At 34.2% G+C, this 24429-nt stretch overlaps 2 protein-coding genes across 2 annotated transcripts in view; both read left to right on the top strand.

The window, feature by feature from the left end:
• The window catches only part of LOC108723414 (uncharacterized), a 24867-nt gene extending 8823 nt beyond the window's left edge, over positions 1 to 16044 (top strand). Inside the window, exons 6-7 of the mRNA XM_018449172.1 lie at positions 1212 to 1502; positions 15826 to 16044. The gene's annotated coding sequence lies outside the window, so the exon portion shown is untranslated. The remainder of the gene's footprint in view (positions 1 to 1211; positions 1503 to 15825) is intronic.
• On the top strand, positions 12921 to 16063 carry LOC108723349 (zinc finger protein 836). Its single transcript, XM_073512029.1, is given in 8 exon segments — positions 12921 to 13257; positions 13632 to 13718; positions 14163 to 14189; positions 14191 to 14262; positions 14494 to 14659; positions 15826 to 15940; positions 15942 to 15978; positions 15980 to 16063. Coding segments are annotated over 8 exon segments (756 nt in total). The 5' UTR covers positions 12921 to 13089.
• The last annotated feature ends 8366 nt before the right edge of the window (positions 16064 to 24429 follow it).

Genomic DNA, 24429 nt, shown 5'->3' with positions numbered 1-24429 from the left:
CTGCTAAACGGTTGGAGCAACAAAATTCGCTCTAGAGCAACTAATTAGCAACAAAAGAGCACTAAATTTTTGACCTATCACGAATTTGATTTTCGATGATGGGGGGTCCAGGTTAATGGGGGTCACCTAACGTCGTATCTGCGAGGTCTAATTTCCATTAGCTGTGAGGCTTAAATATTATATATATACTATTATAGTAAATACTATTATCATTGTAACAGATAAGCATTTTGCTATTATGTCGATGTATTGATCATTGCAGCAAACGTTTTCTGCGTAACAGACAATTTGGTAGCAAGTACACTTTCAGCAAACTATTTCAGTTAACCATTTTTAACTGTGGTAGAAACAATTTTCTTTTACACGGACATATCCGATAACTGTGACAACTAACTTCATATTGCTAAATAAATCGATCTGTAACAGACTTGCATATTTTGCTATCACGTCCTTTATTAGCTATACAGCAGCAAATCCTTTGTATGTATTAGCAAATTTATAGCTATACTAGCTAATGCAATTTCAGTTAATTAGAATTAGCTGTAAACCAGAAACATTTTTTTTCCGTGCAATATGCAATTTGTTCCTGCATTATTGATTTATTACCATTGATATATTATTCGATTAGTCACATTATATCTGCTTGTCGATTGAATGAGATGTATTTTTGTATAATTTTAAATATTCTGCGATCAATTAAATCCAATTCAATCATTTCTTTATGATAGCATGCATTCGAACGAAATCAAAATATATCTGATTAAAAAGCCAAGTCATATTGTACAGTAATTTAATCTTTTTTAATACAGAGTAATAAAAAGGGTTGGCTACAAAGTTTTGTATTTATCAAATCATTACTCAGGTGGTAAACTGATGTTATTGTAGCCATTTTGATGTCAAAATAACGTTAAAATCATTTTCATTAAATTAATTTTCGTTAAAATAATTTAAAATAACTTACATCAAACTTATAAGATAGTCATTTTTTGAATATTAATTATTATTTTTGATATTTAATAAGATGTAACTAACATTCTAGAATTTATTTCTTTGTAAAATCATTAGTATACTAATTCATTAGTATTTTAATTATTAGTATTATTAATGATTTGATAAACACAAAACTTTGCGATTAAACTATTTTGTCACCCTGTATTTGTATCGTGATACTGAGATGGTATAATTAAATAACGTATTTTTTCTCATTGTAGGAAATACGAGGACATACGACTGCTTTTCAATTCATACCATAAAGCTTCTTGTGTCATCGTTACATTTCCGCAAAGAATCGCACGCAACAAGAAGCCGCGGTGGTCGGCGGCCGTCATTGATCTCCTGTTAGAATCGGATCACTTCGATGTAACAAGATAAATAGTCAGCGGGACACCGTCGGTGGTCGAGGGTGCGGATCGTGGAGTCATGCTGACTATGTATCTGATGATCAAGAGAACTGAGTACGCGCACGCTTGTCCGATCTGGATGTATTTAACACATACATCAAGGTATACTGAAAGTTCTTTGATCGCGCAACAAACCGATGGGACACCTTTCGATTCACTTACATGAGATGAAGTTCAATTCACTTTTAGATGAGATCGTTGATTCGCTTCTGCGTGAGCTAAGAATTAAAATATTACCGGTAATTCAATTTCTTGACATAACACAATATTGTTACGCGATAAAATAACGAGCGACCTGTAATTAATCGATTTACGCTACAACGACGAGAAAAGCGATAAATGATTGACTAAGAATCACCGAAGCAAGAACTATATCGGATTTCGCATCATCTAACCGCAAATCTCACGATCTAATGACAAATTCTCGCTTTAACGTTTCTCATAGCGCGCTCACCGGTGGGGAACTCCCAGGCTTCCGAACAGCGCGAGCCCGTTCAGCTTTTTATTCCGTGCCGGGTTTTTGCACGATCATCGGGACTTTCGTCACGGCAACACCCGGGCACGTGACGCCGTGAACACGGTGTTACAGGTGTTTGCGCCCATCCATAGTCTCGACTATGATGACATCCTTTCGAATCGATTCGTCAGACTTTCCCTCTCTTGGATTTTTGTCGCAACGCCTCTACCACCCGCGAGTGTGAAATGGTAACGTTCCGGGAAAACGTCAACCGATCGCGTCAGACTATCGACCAACCGGCCGGTTCGTTCTACTTCAAGCCGCCATCGTTCGTTTCTTCGTCGCTCGCCGACGTTCCACGTTTTTGTTAACGGTACCCTGTGGCCGGTCCGAAGACATCCAATAACTTCGTTAAGTGTTTTTATCCAGAATGCAGAATCGGAGGTCTCCGGAAGTGGTCTGATACAGAACATTTAAGAAGGTTTCTTTTTTTCTGCGAGCTCTCGGAAGCACCGTTATTGACGTTATCTATACAATGGTTCTTTAATCGCTTAAAATGATTCTCGATATCTTCCGTTAAATAATAGTGAAGAATAATATGCTCAAGTTTGAGAAATACTGAAGCGTGATAAATATAACTTGAATACAATAGAAATGTATAGAGAGTTTATTGTTTCTTTCTTTTACCTACTTTCGGATGAGTTGTTATATATTCCTAGAGACTCTATATCAGAGTCTGGCCATGAACAATTTTGTTAAAATCCTAAGAGAGAAAAAGGTATATGTAATTTGTCTCTATATATACATTATTTTATTCTAATTTATTCACTTTATAATTTTAATTAAAATTATAGAGTGAGATAGGACAAGTTAGAGTGAGATATAAGGGAGAAATTATATCTTTCTCTTCGCAGGATGTTGACAAAATCACTCGTAGAGCAGCCAAACTCTAATATAAGGTCTCTAAGAATGTATTACAACTCGTCAGAAAGTAGGTAACATAAAAGGAAGAAACGATCGATTCAAATAAAAACATTGCTTCCGGTAGAACGGCGATTGTATGTACTATTCGACTCGTTACAAACGCGGTCACGATTATAAGTAGTCCAGATAACAAAAAATATCTAGTAAAACAAGCGAAGTGTGATCGGTTACGTGCGAGAGGGTGGGCATAAACGATGAAAGGGGTGGCCCAGGGGTATTGGCGAGGAGCTCGTCTGCTCGGTGAACCGTGGATTAAGATAAACCCTTCATCGGTTTCTTGTCGAACGATTTCTGTCGTCCTTTTGTTGGCGCAACCCGCAGATAGCGCCGGCTTAAAGTACTTTCCGTCCCCGTGCGGAAATTATTTAACGCCGGTATATCTGTCCAGCTGCGGTGGCGGCGGTGCGCGAAAGATCTTCGAAGCGATAGAAAGTAATAGAAAGCGTGGAAGAGGAACAAACGCGAAAGGAGTATGTTTAAGATTTGCATTACCGCGGGGAGTAAAGATTACCCACGCGTGAAAGTAATCGGCACGGAAAAGCGGAAAGTCTGCAATTTTTATTTGTAGAAATCTGATATCTCTTATGGCGCAATTTGTAGGCTGGTAATTACCGAATCAATGAATATGAAGCAATTTCAAATGACTAAATAAGGAAAACTAGATTTCAAAAATATAAGCATTCCTTTCGTTCTAATATTAATTATTAAACAAGCTTTCTCTTTATAAAATATTTAATAAGGGCTTCCTAAAATGCTTAATGGATTATAAATATTATTAGTATTTAAAATAAATAACAAATTTCTAACGAAACGTTCTATAATGAGGAAATGTCCTGATGGAGACACCAATAATACGTTGTGACATGATTTTTAATCTTCGTGGCTAGAACGTAGATTAGTTTCATGTTGTCGATTAATTTGCTCGGTCGCGGATTCCCTCGTATGCATTTAGCAACGGCGCTCATTAAAACTGTTATAAATATGTAAGATGGTGCATGCCAGAGCGAGTTGAGAGAGTGCCTCGCCCCATTTTTTGTGCATATGTATTTGATGTCGATTTCTGCATTTAAATTAATGAACGCATCATAAAATTATAGCTATGTAATTTTTCTTTTCTGATAGAATGTAAAAAGTACGAGTCCTACTTCTCTAATTGTAACATAAGTGTAAAGTAAAAGACTATCGTAGTTGCAAAATAGACATGAATACTTTGGAACATAAAAGAAACCTAGAATAAAGAGATTCAGTCGTTCTATAAAAGTATCGCGAGGATTTAAATATTCTTTGATATACGTGACGCTCGTTTTACATCGTCATGTACTTATCATGATAATAATTACATCAGTTTTCAAGGTTTTGTGCAAGAGTATACCATTTGTAGGCGAATATCCGATGCTGAGATCGATCTGCCATTGAAATATTTCCATCGAGGTACGTATTATGGAATTATTCGGAATAGATTCCGATTGGAATTATTCCGTAGATATCTGTTGTATTTTCTAAGAAAAATGGAATAATTCCGATCGGAATCCATTCCGAATAATTCCATAATACGTGCTCAGGTCAAATTTTTGAAATATAAGAAAATATATTTTTCCAATATATATATATATATATAGAGAGAGAGAGAGAGAGAGAGGTTTAATTAAAATTAGAAAAGAATGTTAAGCACTTAATTCTTGTTTTTTATATGATTTTGGATCGGTTTCATTAAAATTTGAGGGATTGATTGTGCATCTTGAAACAAAATGAAAATTACAAAAGTAAACAAATTTACTAGATGTTGACTAATGATAATTATAAACATTCTAGTGAATTTGTTCATTTTTGTAATTTTCATCTGATTTCAAAATTCACAATCGATCACCAGCGTAATCACTTAACATATTTTCGTTTCAATACTTCTGATAATGTTTTTCAATTTCAATTATCATCAAATCTTGGTGGAGACTTCATTTTGTTCTTACTTGATACACCCAAATTATTTGGAAGGAATTTGCTATATCTTAAAAAATGACATGCTATGTCTTGAAAATGATACGCTATATTTTAAAACTGATAATGCTATGTCTTAAAAATTCTTCCTGATGGAATTTTTCTGGCGGCAGATTCGAATTCAGTTCCTCAAAATTATGTTGTTTCCTTTTCTTGCACTAAAAATTATTCAGTAAACTATAATGTTAGTGACGCAACCTTAATACTGTTTTACAGTTATCTTATCCGTAATGATAACTTTGATTTAATTAATTGCAAGAACAAAGTAATGAATACGTTTCAACAATATTTCTTACTTAGAATGATTAGATTGCATTTATGTTAGATAATAAAATTTTTACAAAGATAAAGAAATTTCCTACAATGCTTTTTACTGTAGGTATAAAATTGCTTTGATAAACATACTTATCATAAACAACAATAATAGAATCATTTCTTTATTTATTTAATTATTATTATTTATAAGAACAAGAGAGATAGATTTTCTTTTAAGAAAGAGAAAGGAAAAAAAATTTTGGAAAAAACTTTTGGAATAATGATGACAACAATTATGTATACATTGCGCTAATATTGTAACTATAAATATGAATGTATCATCTGATACATCTTTTGACTTAAAATAAGTTATGTTTTATTCCAGAGTATTCTGAAAAAGTATTCTCTTGTTTTCTTGATTTGTATGCTGCATTTCTTCAATCTTTAGTTATAGATATCTTTTTTTTCTATAATTGGAAGTAAATCCATGTTGACCATTTTTACGTAAATCAATTTGTCGCAACGCTTTCATTATCAGACGCTTATACTTAAAAATTTATCGCTGTCTTAACACGACATAAGCTAGATTATCGATTTCTCGGTGAAATACTTCCTGTGTTTCTACACAGATTCTAAGTGGGTACTCGCTGGTAGACGAAGAAACTCATATTTTTCTGGACGGTTTTGTTTCTCGAGGTTTTGTCCTTGAGTTGGGGAGAGTAGGTGGTCGAAGGATTTCGGTAGGTTCGGATGTTATACGTGTTTGGCGGCGGAAACAATGATATGATGGCCCGTTTAACTCGTCTACAACCTCCCCGGGATGCCGACTCGTTTCCTTTTCTTGGCGGAGGCTTCAACGCCGGTTGGATGCCCGCTAGTCGAGTTCGCGGACATGCGAGCATTACGGATGGGATCGGCGGCCCGATCTTCTGCTCGCTTGAAGAAATAGCGTGTTTGTCGGGCGTCGAAGGGCGTCTATAACCTGTCCGACGGAATGCTACTGCGACGACAGCTATACTCGCCACGTACAACATCGACACACTACCAATCGTCGACGCACTGAATGCGTTGTACAGGAAGAACAGAGAAACAGGTGGGGGAAAAACTCATCGCCGATCGATGGATCCGTCAAATGAATTTCGATGTCGAGATTATTTATGGGATAGGTGTCGACCAGGGCGACGGCGACATCGCCATTTCGTCGGGATTTCTTGACACATCCCGAGACGTCGCTTCGAAAGAATACGCGGAAGGATGAGTCTTCGCTAAGTCTTGAATGCAATTTTTATACAAAGCATATATGTCTGAGTAAGCAACTTGGCGAGATGAAAACGTTTTCATTTCGAAATTAAAACTTCGAAATTTCATTAAGGTTCTTATTAGACTATAATAAAAAATGTCTGCTGACTTGGATAAGTTCAGGTTTTAAATTTCTTCGACAACTGCATAGCTGAATCATGATTTGTCTGACTGAATAGTTTATGAGAATACAGTAATTTCAATTAAAACCATGTGATTATGATCGATATGATCTGTCTTCTTCGACAACATCCGCAATGTTCTCGATGATGAAAACGCATGCGAATTCCAGGCGCGAAAGAAACGCATTTTCCACGGATTGATCAATTAATATTCAACGTGCATATTTAATGCTCGATTAAGAGCCGGACTCTCGTGGTCGTATCCTTGCATACGTGGCGTGCCGGGTAGGTCGCTTTTTCCATAGGTTTTGTAATAGCTGCCGTGCGGATCGCGATTTCATTTGTATGCGGCGTACGTGGCCGCAAAGAGGCTTTATAAGTAATGCAGTAATGACATATCCTGTCATGGCGCGGAACAGTTTTCTCGGCTCTCATTGTGTCGTTAAGCGACGAATCGCGCGAGAGCTGATTTATCGATGCCATCAGGGAAATCCCGCGTCTGGATCTTCTGGCCGGCCGTCTTTTTCTTCGTATCTGCGTATCTGAGAAAACCATCTTTCCCAGAAGATATGTTGCACTTTTCATTGTAAAAAACGATCTGTGCAGTTTGATGGCACGACGAACGTTTGTAATTCTCTTTGCAGATTTATCAGATACATTTTAAAGGGAGAGAGAGAGAGAGAGAGAAAGAATAAAGAAAAATTAATTTTTATTAAGAATAAAATAAAAATTGTATGTTTGCATTAATTTACTCTCTAAATTTCTTGAAATGAAATCTCACTCCAAAAGAGTTAAAATACCGCCTATTATAAAAAAAAAATGTAAAGTTTGGACTCTTGAATAAGAGTAGCAGATTTTCATTCCTTTTTTTTTTGGAGTGAGATTTCACTTTTGGAATGAGATTCACTTCAAAAAAGAAATGAGATTTCTTTCCTTTGAAATGAATTTCACTCCAAAAAAGAGTGAAAATATGCTTCTCTTATTCAAGTATTTTTTAATAGTGACAGTATTTTAACTCTTTTGAGATTTCACTCCAAGAAATTTAGAGAGTGTGATGTTTTAATTTAATACATAAGTATTCTATTATTCATAGAAATTCTAGTTTTATATATAATCTATGATTTTGAATTAAAAATGCACGCTCGCGTATTTTTCTATTTCTTAGCATAAAAAATTTATAATTTGTTTTCAAGATGAATCAAGATACGTCTATAATTGATAACGAATATGATATATTGCAGTAATGTGTATTATGGATTAAGAAGGAATTCATATAGATTATTGATGGAATTATCTGGATTTATCAATAATACCGATAGTGATTCGTCATTCAATAAACTCGTAGTAGATATCTACATGTATTTGTAATAATGTAGACGTGTAAGAATTTATTCCATTTTGAAGTGTTGCTCATGTTGTTTATTTAATTTCAATAATGGGATAAGAAAAACGATAGCATTTCCTTCTTTCCAACATTTTTTTAAATATTATCAGTCGCACTATAAAAATGTAAAAAATAACATTAGATAAGACAATTAGAATCAACAAAGCAAATTATCTAACGTTTACATTTTTTATAATATTTAGCTAATACACGGAGAGAATTTTTTCTAAGAGTTTACCCTGAAAATATGATAGGCGTGGGACAACAATGTATTTTCAAGAATTTTAATGTAAATCTCTCTCATTCATTAATAAAACTACAATAAAGTATAAAATAAGTTTGATTAATTTTACTGAAGTGCATGGTAAAAATCTTTAAAATATTGTATTGTACCACAACTCTACCATATTTTCAGGGTAAATTTTAAAATAAAATTTTCTCCGTGTACGTCAATAACTATCATCAGGTTTTATTTTCGCTTGTATTAAAGCGTACTAAAGTGTATATTGAAATACGAACTTTGAAGTACAAAGTTAATTAAGTGTCATTTTCAACTTAAACAATATTCACTCTCACATAATTGTTGATAGTCATCTTATTAAGTAAAGAATATTTTGCCTACAGTAGAAATTTATTTCAGTATATGAATATATCGAATTAATCCTACATAATTTTTCATTTTTCTTTTATTGTATTTATCGCGTACGCATATTTACGTCATTTTTAGACTGCAGTTCGTAAAAACAGAAAAATTGAGGAATCAAATAAACAGATTATAATTGTTTTTAAACAAAGATAATATTACAAAAATTACATGTCACGTGTTATACTTTTTCAGTTAGGCGATATTACAGTAAGAAAATCCTTCAAACATCAAGAAAGATTATTCGATGCGTCCAATTAGAAGGACGCATAAGGGCAATCTCTTTTTTCTTCTCTCTCTCTCTTTTATGAAACGCCCGCATATCTCGGATTCTTAATTAATCACGAATATTTATTGCGTCTTCTCGTGCACGCGGGCATAGCGCGAGAGGCAATTAGCGAAATGATTGCATGAAAAAATAAATACGATTTCTTTGGCGTCGACGATATCGGCGTCTCGCTAAAGACATCGCTCTCAGACACCGCCTGGATATCCTCGCCATAATTAGTTCATTAATGCTAGATACGTGCCGCGTATTCAATTTCCCGATATTATCCGCACGGTAACTCGATGCGCGCTCTTATACACAAGCGTATCTATTGTGAATAAGTGATTGAACTCCGGCAAATAATGAATATGTGAATGATATATTGTATAACTCTATATATATATATTATATAAAACTCTATATATATATTATATAAAATTTGTAACCAAATAATTTATCTATTCTACACTGAAACAAATTGGTTGAATTAACTTGAAATATTTTTATATAATAACCAGACTCAATTGATTGTATATATTCTGATTACGGTAACTAGACACATACCTATGGTTGCATAAATTCTGATGAAAATAACAAAGCTTTTGGTTGAAATACAAGATTATTTAATTATGACAACCAGAAATTCATATTATTTTAATTTCGTTTAATCAGATATGCGTCAACGTTTTTAAAATAATTTCTATATACACACACAGCTGCGAATTCTCGTTTTTAAATTAACATTTAAGGCAACATTCTATTAATAGGGAATAACCAAGTTCAAGTATAAGATTTTAAGAATTGAAGCAATCTTTTTTTTATGTCGGCAACACATTTCTGCTGTGAAGAAACATTTCCCGTCAACTTACACTCCGATTATTACTGCAATTCAAGATTCAGGAAGGTCATTGGACCCGCGACGCGAGTCAAGATCGTTGTCGATGATGGTCGCGGATGCTTGCCGAAGCAGGTAGCACGTTAGCGACAAAATGATTCGAGAAAAACGGGTCCAGGCGATAAATCAGGAGTATGGCATTCCTAAGATAGCTATACGCTGAAAGTCATTACGATGGCAAAGTAATTCCCAACTAAGTAAGTAAAGCGATAAATACATAATGCATCCGACGAGTTTCCCACACGCGCCCCACCGCTCATGCGCCCCGTCCGTCTCTTTCGTTCTCTTCGTTTCAACGTCGCGGCGAGTTCAGTCGCACAGGTCTTACCGCCGTTCCATGAAATAATGCATCAGCTCGCGAACGAGCGCACATCATGTGCCGTCGCGGATTTATTTGCACGATCGACGGGGACCGTCCTCGGGAGGAATATCGGCGCTTTTTGCGACGCGTGCGCGATGTCGTCGTCAGGCAAAGCACGTGGAGACTCTGGTGGAGATGCAAAGCCAGAGTCGAAGAGTTAACCGCAGGAAACCGCCGTGGGAAAGCCGCGGAAAAGCAGGTCGCTTTAATAATGTAACGATTCGTAATGCGCGCGCAGGGGAGAAATGTCCACGGCGGAACGGATTGTTCGTAAGATACGACGAGGACCGTTTATATCGACGAAGAAAACGACATATTCCACAAGAAATGTGATAGAACGAACTGTCGTAAATTCAACAGCTGCATTTTACTCACTGCTTATATCCACTGACCATTTTTTATACACACACATACATAATGCGTGTACAATTAATGTTAAACATTCTCTCGATTAATTCAACATTGAAGGAAACGATATTTCTTCCATTTTTCTTGTAATTTAGCTTAGTGGAAATAATTTCAAGATATCGTTATCGTTATCGTAAAATCGTTGTGAGTCCATGATATCATATCGTAATGCATCAAATTTGTAGGGGCAGTTCCTGATTGCCCATCTCGCAATGTTGAATGCATTTCACACGCCCGAGTTTAATAATGTTGAACTTCCAGGCGTCCATAGCGCGTGCGAGATCACGTCTGACCGCTCGAGAGGATTTTCCACTGAATTTCTTGCTCGCGACCGCGACAACGAGAACGATGGCGAGATCGAGAGGGAAAATAACAGAGGACGAAAGTGAACAGCCTGCACGAATCTATTTTTGTCCTTGATACTCTATCTGTATAGATCGCTTATGTAGCTAGCTTCTATTTAGGGTCCATCATATTCTTGATACAAATATAAAATAATATTTTTATTTAACATTAAAACCACCAAATTAAGCTTTATTTTAAAAAAAGTTAAATTTCTTATCTCTTTTGAAATTACTAAGCTGACAAAGTTGAAGTTTTTTATGAATATTACAGTCCCTCCTAAATTAATAAAAAGAAAAAAGTATATGTCTCCCTTTTTTTCTCTCTCTTGTCAAATCTAAAAAAAAAATGTAAAAAATCTTGAGACTTTAGATTTCATATTAAGATAAAAAATAGCAGGTTGGTGGTTTTAATGTTGAGATATCCCTGACAATTCTATATTCTATGTTAATCTTATGTTCTTTACCTTTTATCAAATTAAAACGTAAAATGACATTTTTTAAAATAATCTCTCCTATTAAAATATACTATAATTAGGATCGATTACAGATTAATTTACAGTAGCCCTTAATCATAATGTTTACATGTGCATATATGATCGTGATTACCTAATTTGAAACGATCAAGATTGCACACTCCATTTACATATAAAAATATTCTATAATCGGAGCTTCATTAAAAAATCTAATTGTTTTTAGTTGTGGCAGATAAAAACGCGCATATGAACAGTGTGGGCGGAGGGATCATAAATAAGCTACTTCCTATGCTTGCACAAGAATTATTCGGAGCGCGATACTTCCTCCTCTGGTTTTCCAAGTAAACGGAATATGCACAACTCGTTTCCTCTAATTTCATTCAATTGCACTATTTTATGCAAACGGACAGCAGTCGGCAATAGCCGCTAATTACGCTGAATAAAAAACAGAACAGTCGATGCTGTTTGACTTCGTATATTTCTCGGTACGGATGCAATTAAAAATATTCTACAGAAATAATATATTCTACAGACAAAATATTCTACAAATATACGCTACAAATCTTATATCATTACAAATATTTTATATGTTTTATCTTCCCGCTATATCTTCTATCTTAATTAGAGGTCTGTGGGGGGTGTCTCATTCTATTATAGATATTAAAATAACTTCATATAGTTTTCAAAATTGTCAATAATCTTACGATATTCGATAGTACGTAATATACGAATATAAACCTCCGATCATCTCTCCGACCATTCGTTAAGTCAAAAGCAACGATATATCCTCATGATTACTTCCTTTCTGCTTATACATATTTACTTTGACTGCAATATAAATTACGCTTCGTTGCAATTACACTCATTATTCATTAAGTAATAAAATATCATACCAGATCCTCTAACAAGATTTGTAATTAATCCGCGTAAGGTCTTAACATTATATTTGAAAAGGACTAGATATCTTAATGATGTACTGATTTCATAATTCGACCTCTGCGCGTAATTAGATTAATAATGCGAATAAATTAGTACCGAAACCGGCTAATTAGGATAAAGTGATAAATTCGCCGCACGGTATATATTTCCATTCCGCATGCCGATATTTCCGAAGCAATCTTGCAAACATTTTGGCGTATTTATACATTCGCAGAGGCAATTATCAAGGCTGGAGGTTCAATAACATTATTTTAGAATAAAAGTAAGGATACTAAATAAAAAATTAAAGTATCCACAAAAATTATAAATGTATATTTGAATTTATTGTTTTCACAGATGTTACAAATTGACCGAGAAAAGAAATGAAATTCCTCCGGTAACATTATAAATTATGGAGAAACAAAATCACGCAAACAATTTTTCTCAATAGTGTTGTCTAGGTATTTATTAGCAAAACTTTTTATATCCACCCCTTGTATTATTTTTCGCATAATCGTATTTAAATTCGCATAAGTAAATATAAAAATATAGCTCGCAAAAGTATAAATAGGTACTTTATTTTATGTATTAATATGAAATGTGAAAAGTGAAATATTAAAGAACAGCGTAAAGAAAATCCTTATATTACAATTTTGCGTATAAATTCTTTTGTGTGTAATATTATTGTTTTCTGTTTTGAAGTTTAAAGTGAAATTCAATATTCTGGATGAGAGCGAAAATTTTTCGTCCAACAACGAGCTAGATATCGAACAGATGTCGAGAACAAACCGTCGGAAGAAGTATACTGTTTCATGAAAATTCTGAACAGATCCCAGAATCAAGCTGTCAAAAAAATGCAAGCGTTTCACTTTCTCAGCGACAAATGGACAAGTACATCGATTTAAAGGAATACGCCGCACTAACAAGAATAAACCTTTTAATGTGCAACGTCTGCAGGATCAAATTTCCGAATGAGATCGTGTTCAAGACTCACAAGATTCGATAAAGCCATGGAAAATCTTTCCAATGCGGATTTTATTTGAATCAATTCTCCAAATATGAACGATATCCAAATGAATGAAAATCTTATTTTAGCTTTGCATTATTAATATGGGAAAATAATTGCTAAATAATGGTATATTTCGTACATTATTAATTTTAAATAAATTAGAATTAATTTCGATCCAAATTACTAGTTTTTGAAAAAAGATGTACACATATATAATATATTATATATGTTTGATGTACTTTTTTATATAAGTGTATTCGAAATACTATTATAGATATTATTACGATTCAAAACTATTATAGATATTATATGATTCAAAACGTACTCTTCAATATTATTATCTAGACCTTTACTGACTTAAAACAGCCTTCATCGCTATATAGAACTTGATACTAATAATACAATTGTCATTCTTATCAAGATCATCAACCTTAAAGAATCATCTGCATACGCATTTTATTCCGAAGCCTCTCGCGTGCAGACAATGAGAGCTCGAATTTCAGGTAGTTAATGCTAATAACTATTCGTAGATAACCTTAATATCAGATCTCTTCGAACTCTTTGTTACACAAACTGGCGCGCTTTGTATTCAGATTAATGAACGCTTAGTGAAGAATGCTCTGTTGCATGCAAAATTATATTCAATCTATCTCTAATTGATTAAATAATATTATTAAAAAATCAATTAAGTTACACGTAAAAGTCTAAAGAATTTATTTTAAATGAATTTAAAATAAATTTCTATTTTCTGAAAGATCAAGTTGCTTTTTGGACATTTTTTAAACATTTCATAGTTTTCGCATGTTACTTAAAAAATTGTTTACTTATCCAAACAAATAGTAATTACATATCATGTTTTATTACAGACGAAAAATGCATTGAAGAAACATGAAACTGAAATATGTTTTAGCAGAAGAAGAACGGTTAAATGACTTGCAAAAAAAAAGAGATGCTATCAATTGCTGCGCGTTCATATATATAATACACATTAACACGAAGTCATACGAATGCCCGACCTGCGGTAAAAGCTTTCCGAAGTCCCGAGGGGCTACTCACTTACGAAATCAACGAGGAATTCAGTAAATGAGGCAGTCAAGCATTCCTCATTGAAATCAAGAAATCATCTGAAATCGAACAAAAAAACATCGTCGTACGCTCGGTCGCGCGTCTCGAACTTTCTGTCGGAAAAAAAATAAAATCAGTTTGCAATCACGTTGAAATAACTATGAATACAAGAAATCGGAAATCACTTTTGTAGGTGAGTACCCTCTCGCGAAGCCCAGTAGTTTCCGGACTCATGTACTTGTCCATACCACAGACTTGCCCTGCGATTTTTACTCGGCGAAATTCAAGAGAAAGTCAGTGCTGAAAACGTACAAGCTGACGCATACGAGAGTGAGAAGATTCGAGTGCGACATCTGTAAGCGACGTTTCCAGCCGAAAGGCCACTGAAAGAACATATACTGTCACGACATAATAAGTAAGCTTGTGAATATTCTCACAACTTCTTTGCGCCTGGCAGAGGAAGGTATTTGCCCTCTGATTAGACTACTCTCTGCTGCAAGAGGTCACGTTGTTTATGTCTCTGTTATCTTTCCTCTTTTCCTTTATCGCGTACTGAGGCCGTAGGACCATTACCTTCTCATATAAATTCAATGAAGCGTTTATTCTGCGAAACGATCGCCACGGGCAAAAGAATTTTTCAAAATAATCGGAAGCTTCGCAACATGTACAAATGATCATGCATAAACGTTATTTTTCAATGTACTTAACGTACGCATACGCTATGCGTTTCTCGTGCGACCTGGGCGTTCCGCGGCGGAAATGTATTCCGGACTTTTAATTAACCTCTGTCTAACCGGGGTGAACGTATGGAAGCGAACTCCTCTCTTCGCCGCGAATCAACTCGCTATTTAAAAAGTTCTTTTGCAGCTTTGAAGATTATATTACGGTTATATATCGTACTTTAGTGATTTATTTTACTTTGAATACAGACAAGTTGATAATTATTAGTTAATGAATAATTTATATACATATATGTTCATATATACGTAGTATCAAAGAATATATTCTGTATATTTTATACTTCTATATTATACTATGTAATACAGATGATGCAAGAATGTTATATAAGAATATATTCTTTCTATTATGTCGATTCTAACTTGCAAAACGTTAAAAAGAAACAATTAACTCCTTCAGACCTTATTTTAAAATTTTTTTAATTCTATATTTACTTTAATAAATAAATACTGAATAAATTTTTTGTTAATTTTGACTATTTTTCCAATAGGTTATACATTATTATGTATATCCGATCTTAGATGATGTCAATAGAAGTAAATAATTTCAACGGATAAATAATGTCTTCAAATTTAATGTACTATATTGCTATGTACTGGATCCAAAGAGGTTAAGAAACCGAATAAGAAATTCCATATTTGAGATTAAATATATGACCCTATTTAGAATTAAGTTCAATTTTTAAATCAAATTCTTGCGCTATATTATACAATAAGATTTAAAATATTTTAGACTTAATATTTTTTGAATTTTGTAAAACAGACAAAAGTTACCAATTTTCTTCTATATTACTACTTTGATTTGTAGGAATCAAGCCCTGTAAATATTGCAGCAAGAAATACAAGAGACCTTGGAGTTTGAAGATGCATAAATATTGGCATACTGGATTAAAGCGATTCGAGTACAATTTCTGCAAGATACGTGAAGGCACAGCTTGCAAATCACATTCACACACATCGCACACATCAGCGAGAAACCTTACAAGTGTCATCAGTATAGGGAGAAATGTGCGCTGAAAAACGCAGGGCAACCCAAAAGAAATTGAAAACTTAGATTTTATTTTTAGTCATAACTATAATAATCATAATTATATAAGAATACATTAAGACTGGCGTATTATTGAGCGTATGATATTGTATAATAAACAAAAAATTCATTAAAGAACAATTTGTAAATTTTGCTTCTTTCATTGTATTAAAAATTTACTAAATATGTTGAGTAACAACACAAATAGGGTAAAAGACCATATTACTGACAGTGTATGCATTACTGTCAATCAAAATTAAAATGCATTTTGAAGTGGAAAAAGTATATCTTACATTGTTTTATTAATTTTTAATAGAATTTGTAATATATCTAATTATTATTATAACAGTTAACTAAAAATGAAAACCAATCCTTTAATTACAAATAAAACTTAAAGTTCGAGAAACGCATTTTTCTGCTGAATTATGTCTATTTTTATTAGTGAAGTGGATAATAAGTAGTTGCAAAGATGAGCGATTGTAGGAAAATTTGATCAATAAGTCAAACAAAAACTCGTTTTTCTGATGAAATAATGTTGAAATAAAAAGAAAAAAATTAAATATTGAATAAATTTATTAATTTGTATAATGTATTCATAATGTCAGTGTAATATATTCACTTTTTTGTATTTTTCCTAATACTGTCAACAGTATTATAGTTATCAATCACGAAGTGAGCATAATATTGGCGTCTCGTAAAGACGATCTCAATGTGTCAATATCGACGTGTGTCCTTAGGTATCCAAAACTCAAGATTGCTCGAATCATCGAATATTTTCGAAGATATTATTATTGTAACACTATTATTCCAATATATTAGATATTATTCTGATACATCGGATATTATTCTCAAAATTAAAATCATTAAAAAAAAAAATAAAAAGTAGGCTATTTATGTTATTACTTACTACTGTTATTATTTAAAAAATATATTTTATGAAAAACGTAGTTTCCGAATGATTATAATTTTATGTTCCATTTATTAATATGAATTATATTATTTTAATATACATATTTTAATATATATACATATGTATATTATTTCAATAAAAGCATTTAAAAATATTTCAAAAGTTAAAATTATTTAATTACTTATTATCTAAAACACAAAGAGACTAAGTTTACAGGTACAATAATTTAATATGAAAAACTGTCAGTAATACATTCATCTGGTTGCTAGTATTACGAACAACAAAATTTTAAGGCTGCCAGTATTAGGTGCAACTAAGTTTGGTCTTTATTTTATTAAATAAAAAAAAAACAGTTAATTTTATTTAAACTCTTTTATTTTATTTGTAAAGTTCATAACTGAAATAATTAAAAAAAATATTTTTAATACTTAAATTATCATTAATTGTATAAATATACTAAATCAAATATGACTAAACGCTTAATATGCCAGTAATATGGTCTTTTATCCTATCAAGCTTGTAAAAATCGATCGAGAATAAAAATAAGTCGAAAGAATACATGATACAGTTGTATTGTGAATTTCACGGTACAACCTTAAAGCCTAGATTCTGTCCGCGAGATTAATTTAATTATTGTCGGTCGCGATTGCTTGTAATAAAACTCGTTCTTCGAATTGATACAATGACCGGTCGCCATTTCGTTCGTGATCAAATCTACCATCACGGATCCCATCCCGTTTGCATGCCCATGAAGCTTAATAAGGCATGGCCTTAATAAGCACTTCGCTGCAGAACAAAACACCGATTAATCCCAGACTGGACCGATACGGATTGGTTTCGAGCTCGAAGCTGCCGACTCGCGCGGGATAGGTCGGCTTAGGTTCGTCATCAACTATCGTGTATAATCACAGTCTTTATTCGATATTGCTCGAACGTGACCGCCGAGATCATCGAACGGTGCAGTGAAATTAATGCAACTTTCGAAGACGTAACACAGTCCTTTAGAAATAATTATTTACTTCAAAGGCATACACTCACGTTTCGTTGTAACGGTGTAGTCTACATTGCACTTAGATATCGTTTACGTAACTTATATGAAGAAAACGGATTTTATCGACAATATCTAAAAATTAATTGCCTCTGTCTTAATCTCGTAAAAACTTACGTTGTCAGACAAGCATAATAAATCATGCAATATTACGATCAGTTCATCTCTACTACTTTCTTAATAAAAAAAACTACTTTTTTTGGCAACAGTCAAAGTTTAGGTTGTTCATTCACCATTATTATCTCAGATTATGACATCAGAAACGAAAAAATACAATAAAATTCTTGTAAATATATTTGAATAAAAATATTTTTCATTAAAGCAACAATTATAATTGATTATTAAAATAAAAGAGATACCGAAAACTTGTTTTAAAAAGAAATTAAATCATATTTATATCTATATATTAATTTGGTATTATGTCATAATTGTGAACATAGCTTATTTTTTTCGTTATGCACAATTCATTTCCGGATAATGGTTATTTATTAATTACAAAACAAAAGGATAGTTTTTAGTATATTTTACAAGTCTCTTGATTGTGTTACTTATTTTAATAAAACATGTTTCCATATTAATATATTTTGTAAGAATTTTTATTGTGTATTTTCTTCTGACATCATATTCTGAAATAATAGTGATGAATAAATATAAGCCATAAATAGCAATTTTATTTTAATTGTTTGCAACTGCTTAAACATTATTAAAAAAACAATCAATAACTTTCTCTATGTAGATACCATGTAATTTATTTAGGATATACTAATATAGCGTTTCTTAGTCTGCCGCAAAAGTATCTCGAGCACGTGGGTCCTGCTTATGTCGCCGCACGTGAGAATGGTGCTTTAAGGTGCGTGGACACAGCAGGGGCTCGTACGCGGTACACCGAGATTCTCCGCTTCTTATCAGATCGCATCTCTGATTCGCGTGTCTTGCAGCTAAACTCTTTGACAGTGCCGACACGTATCTGCCTTCTGACCCCGTTTCTCTATTTCGACGCGGCAGAAAACAAGCAAAAAGACATCTTCATCATTTCAATCGTAGTTTCAATAGAGACTTTTCGAAAAAAATAGCATAAAAAAAATATAAAGTGAGATAATACAAATGTATTCCTTTACTTTCAAACTCGTTGATATACACACGCTACTGTATGAGATACTATTAAAAAAATGTCAAAAATTCCATACAGAAATCCAGTTTAATACTGGCTAATTTAATACTAAAAGATACTAATTAATTCTTTACTTTGAGAATTAAAAGAAGTGTTAATCAGTGTTTTTAATATTCAAAATAAGTAATTAATCATTATTTTTTATTAAACTGTAAGTAAATGATTCAATAAATTTTGTGAAACTGTATTTTAAACGTTAATGTACTACAAAATACAAAATAATATGTCGAACATCACTCTGTGATTAAAAACAAAAATTTTTTTAATCGCTATATAATTTTCAAAAAGTAATTATTCTAAAGGAAGTAATAACTGAAGACATATCCTCGATATGTATCGCGTAAGAGTTCGGTATGTCTTCAGACGAGGTTCGTTCTGCTTGAGCGCGATTCGGACACAAGGCTTCCTCACAACATCGAGATTTAAATACGCGGATTTCGCGTTCATATCTCTCGCCTAATTATGCCCGCGCTTCGCGAAATCTACGATCTGACTGTTCGCGTACGAGCGTTGTACACAGCGGCACGCAGAGAGTCACGCTAAGTCCTAATTATTTAGATAGCGATCATAGTGGTTTAATTATTCCCACTCCTTTCTATCGCTGCTCCGTTCGCCGGTATGGTAATGGCACTTAATGCAGATAGCAACACCGATACTATTTGCCGTACCGGTTACTAATTGCAAGCTCACAATTATTATGCGCGCATCCAGCGAACGATGGATTTGGAAACTCGGGAAATACGTAACGACGGCAGTCGAATCATCATCCCCGTTATATATATATTTCTGTATAATACGTAATTTCTTATATAATACAGCCAGCGTTTTTCCTATCAGCTGATACAATGGAAGAAATGCTTATTTATGTAAATTCATTAGTTAGATCGTTTTATTTAAGTATCTTAATAATCTTAATTATTTTATAACGGTATTGAACGTAAAGAAGAATCGTGTAATTGCATCGATCAACCTATCTGTTTCACTCAAGTTAGACTGTTCCCAAGGACTCTTGCAGGAAGAAGCAAGAGCAACGAGTGGTTTGGCATAAAAGGATCCATAAAAGAAAAATGGGACGGAGCATATTAAATAACGACGATGTCGATTAGTATTGACAACGGCGATTAAAAAGGCCGAATTGCCAGTCGGTAATGACCGAGCTGGCTGTGCAAGCAGTGAGCACTGTAATTTCATTGATAATATTTAAATACGGGCTTTTGATAGCTGTCTTCTCTCGGCTGGCATTAGCGCGGACCCCGAGGGCCCCCTCCCTCCACCCTTGACAGAAGGGCGCAGAGGCGTACTATTTATCGACCTGGTACCATCATTATTTCATCGAACTCTTTCATCGCCTTGCCTGGTTAATCGATAACCCGCGAAGAGACGAAAGTCTCGATCTCTCGGGCTAATTTACCGACCATTTAAATTAAAAAATTGTTTCATAATATTTTTACCATATTTTTTTATCCGGAAAATTTATGCACGTTTCTGACTTGAATCAATCGTACCGCGGGTCTTACAAATAATGTGTGGGTATGTTCCTCGAGGAAATCGTAGGCGTGAGAGATCGATAGTAATGTTGCGCAGACGATTGTTATTTGCTTAAATATACATACGAATTTTTTAACGCACGACTGCGTCTTGCACGGCTTAATTAGCGCGACTCTACCTGATCGCAATCACGCGCTACATAACTCTAGGGTTAATGTGCATTTAATTCACAATACGGAGAGAAACAAGCGAATAGCATGACCGGCGATATTCTTTAGATTTTTCATGTTTTAAGATCCGTCAGCCAACGCAATCTATAATTTAAGCACTGATAAAGCGTAATTGTACTGTTCCCAAGAAAGTTTTGATGTATAACGTATAAAGATATAACGTATAAAGAAATATTACGATTTTTTATGCATTTAAGAATTATAATTATAATTTAAATAACATATATTCGCAAGTATATAAAATGTATGATGCACTGATTATGAAAGTAATATCAATAAAATTACATTTTTAGAAGAAGCATATGCGTCAATTATCTCTGCTTTGAAACGATAACTTCCTTCCACATAAAATGCAAGACCTATAATAAATATACTGCATTACAGAAATATAATCATATGTTTAATATTTGTTATATCTATATAATATCTATCTATATAAATTTAATATAGATAATATTTTCAATTTAAATAAAATGCAAATTATTTTGTGATACAATGCATATTCGAATAAAGGAATAATTTAAGGCGGATGGACAAGGTTTTTACGGATGTAATCCGATACAATCTAATTGGATATGAAATTAAGTCAACGAAATTCCGGCAAAAATCCCAGCGGTGCGGTGCGGTGAAATTTGAAATTTATATGTCCTGCCTGCGCAAGCGGATTGTTTCGCGTAAGCTGATGCATCCGTCATCTTTTTCTGCAGAGTAAGAGTCTGCTGAGTGCATAATTGCGCTACTACACAGTCTCCTTGAGCGATAAGCATTACGAGCGTTACAGCGTACTGAGAAGTTACATCGATTTGCTAGTGTGTCATTAAAAAGAATGTAGTCAAGGTAATATTTCTTATAGCAAATTGATTTACATATTAAATACTACAATATAAAATACTAGCAATTTAAAAATATCTAAACACAAAAGTACTATGTACTATATAAATAAATAATACAGTTAAATTTATAAAAACTAACGAAGAACATATTAATACATTAATACTATATTTATGAATAAAATTTACAGTAATAAGTTAGGCAAAAAATACAATCATGTGATGGAATTTTTTTTTAAGATACGGTACGTTATTTAGATCGATTCATGATCTCAGACGATCTTATTACACATCAATCCGATCGATCTCTTGCAAGCATAACGGTTTATAGTCACGAGACGGCGGAGATGTCGCGTGTTTGATCGCCGCACCCAACATCTGTACCGTTGACATGAATGACGATAGGTTTTTGACGATTCATTTCATCTGGTTCTATTCCAATCCGGTCATACGGCTTTCATACTAGGTTTTAATACATCTATCTCGAGCAGAGATCCTACTTAGAACGTCGAAGTTCATTGCGAAATGATTCAAACTTGTAAAAGAACTCTATCGACCTGTCTATTATATGTCTATTATATTATAAATACAGTTTTTTATAACAAATTTGGTTATGATAAAAATGAATTTTATAGTGTTATAATAGTTTTTTGGGAACAGAGATCTTTTTAAAACAATAGATATTTAATCGTGTAGTTCACGCTACGACTGTCCGCTTCGCGAGGTGGAAGTATCGCGATGTTTTCGGAAGGCGAAGAAGAGACGAAGAAGAACGAGAGAGAAAGAGAGAAAGCGCGGCGCTTCTTCTTGCCGGTCGGTTCTTCGTTTCGATGTAGGTAATCATGCACCGCATTCCCCGAGTGCCGCGGAGATTTTCGGTTTCATTGTATGCGAGGGGTTGAGCCCGAATCGAGGAGTCCTCTCTCGGACTCAAGGTAGGAAAAAGAGAAGCCGCGAGACGTAGGGCGAGGAAGACGTCGCGGAAAGAGGGAAAGAAAGGACCAACGTCGCGCGGACGAGGAAAGAGGAAGAAAAAGGAGAAGAAGAGGATCGCGGGCGGGCGGATGGAGGAAAACGTGAGGGGGAAGCAGCGGAGCTGCCAGCAGATCCATCGTCCATCTCCATGGAAGCAAACGACGCAAAAACTGGCGTGCATTGTCCCCAACTGAGAGCATGGAAAGAGAGGAAAGAAGAGAAAGAGAGAGAATATTGTCTGGCAAAGAGAGTAACAGAGAGAAACGGAGAGTATTCCTGTATTTCATCGCAGTAGAGCTAACGCATACCAACCTTCAGCACTACGTCCTACCGAGAAAAGAGCGAGGGTAGCGAGGTGAAGGGAGTGCGGTCAATTTGATTTTTAAATGCAAACAAATCTACATCGTGCCAAAAGCGCCGCCGACCGACGTTGTTCGGCTATCGACTGCCGCTACCGCGGTATAGAAGGAAAAGGTTGATGCCGAAGCGTCATCGCCAACTTGTTGGATATTTTTTTCAATCATCAAAGACCGCTATTGAGACTTTCATTGATCCTTATTCTTCTCCGTTCCTTTTGCCGTTCTTCTCCATTCGAAGAAATCCTGCATCCTTTGCGATTAATTTCTCTCACGGTAATTGTCAGAATCATAATCAGGAATGTACGTAAGTCTGCTTTGAAAATATAAGTTTAAGAATCAAAGTTGAATCCGTAAAAGTTAATTTATGTGATTTAAAGATGTAATAAATGAGATTTAAATTGTAGCAGAGAAGAAATAATATTGTATTATAGCAAGAGGAACTTAGGAAATATCACGAGTTTAGAAAAAATTTAATCAGAAAACATTAACAATTTTAAGAACATGTATTTAAAATTAGTTTATCATGCTCTCTACAGTATCGAGTTAAAGAAAGCGTTGATAGAGTTGATAAAAATGCTGAAAATATTCAATTCTTTGTAACGAAGCACAGATACTAAAGTCAAAGAATATATTCTGGTAATTTTAGTCCTACTTTCAATCTCTTTCAACCTCAATTAAACCTTATAAACCTGTTTTGATACTTAAACAATCAAGTAAGACTTCTTTTAATATTACTTAATCTACAGCTTCTATTTAGAAAACTTCTTTTGAATCTAAAAATAGGAAATTTTCTGATAACTACCATTTACAGGCTCAACGTAGGGGAGTTCAATTCATTAGATTAAAACCTATTATAAATCTCTAGTCTACATACGTCCTAAAACTAAGGTTCAAAGTAAGCGCAAAATTTCGACTCGGGTACGCAGTCTGTACCTATTATGTCTGCGAAAAATGCATATAGATTCGTGAGTATTCCGAGAATTACTCAGGATACCTTTCTCACCACGCACTTCGAAAAATATTCATCAACGATTTGTCGCCGGCTATGTCTTTGCTCTGCCTCGATTTCTTCCCAGTCTCAGAGCAGCGGCGATCGGGGAAAAAAGAGCGGCCGGGCGAGTCTTTTGGTTCCAAGTAGGGTGTAATTGCCGCTTCCGACGATGAGAGGAACGATGTCGGCGCTTGTCCCAACATTGCTGCATGTGCACGCCGGCGTTCATAAGTTATGAAACTGCAGGCGGATAAGACCCTGCTCTCCCACCCGCGTAGGTTTCTCGCCATGGAAGGAGGAAGATGAGCGATAGGTCGGTCCAGAGTCCGAGCGAAGAGTGGGATATGTGGTAATCGAGATGGCTGAAGGTACACACACGCACA

This window comes from Mycetomoellerius zeteki, unplaced genomic scaffold, assembly GCF_001594055.1.
Source record: "Mycetomoellerius zeteki isolate Tzet28-1 unplaced genomic scaffold, Tzet1.0 scaffold232, whole genome shotgun sequence".
Lineage (NCBI taxonomy): Eukaryota > Metazoa > Arthropoda > Insecta > Hymenoptera > Formicidae > Mycetomoellerius > Mycetomoellerius zeteki.
This window is presented reverse-complemented; position numbering and strand designations above follow the sequence as displayed.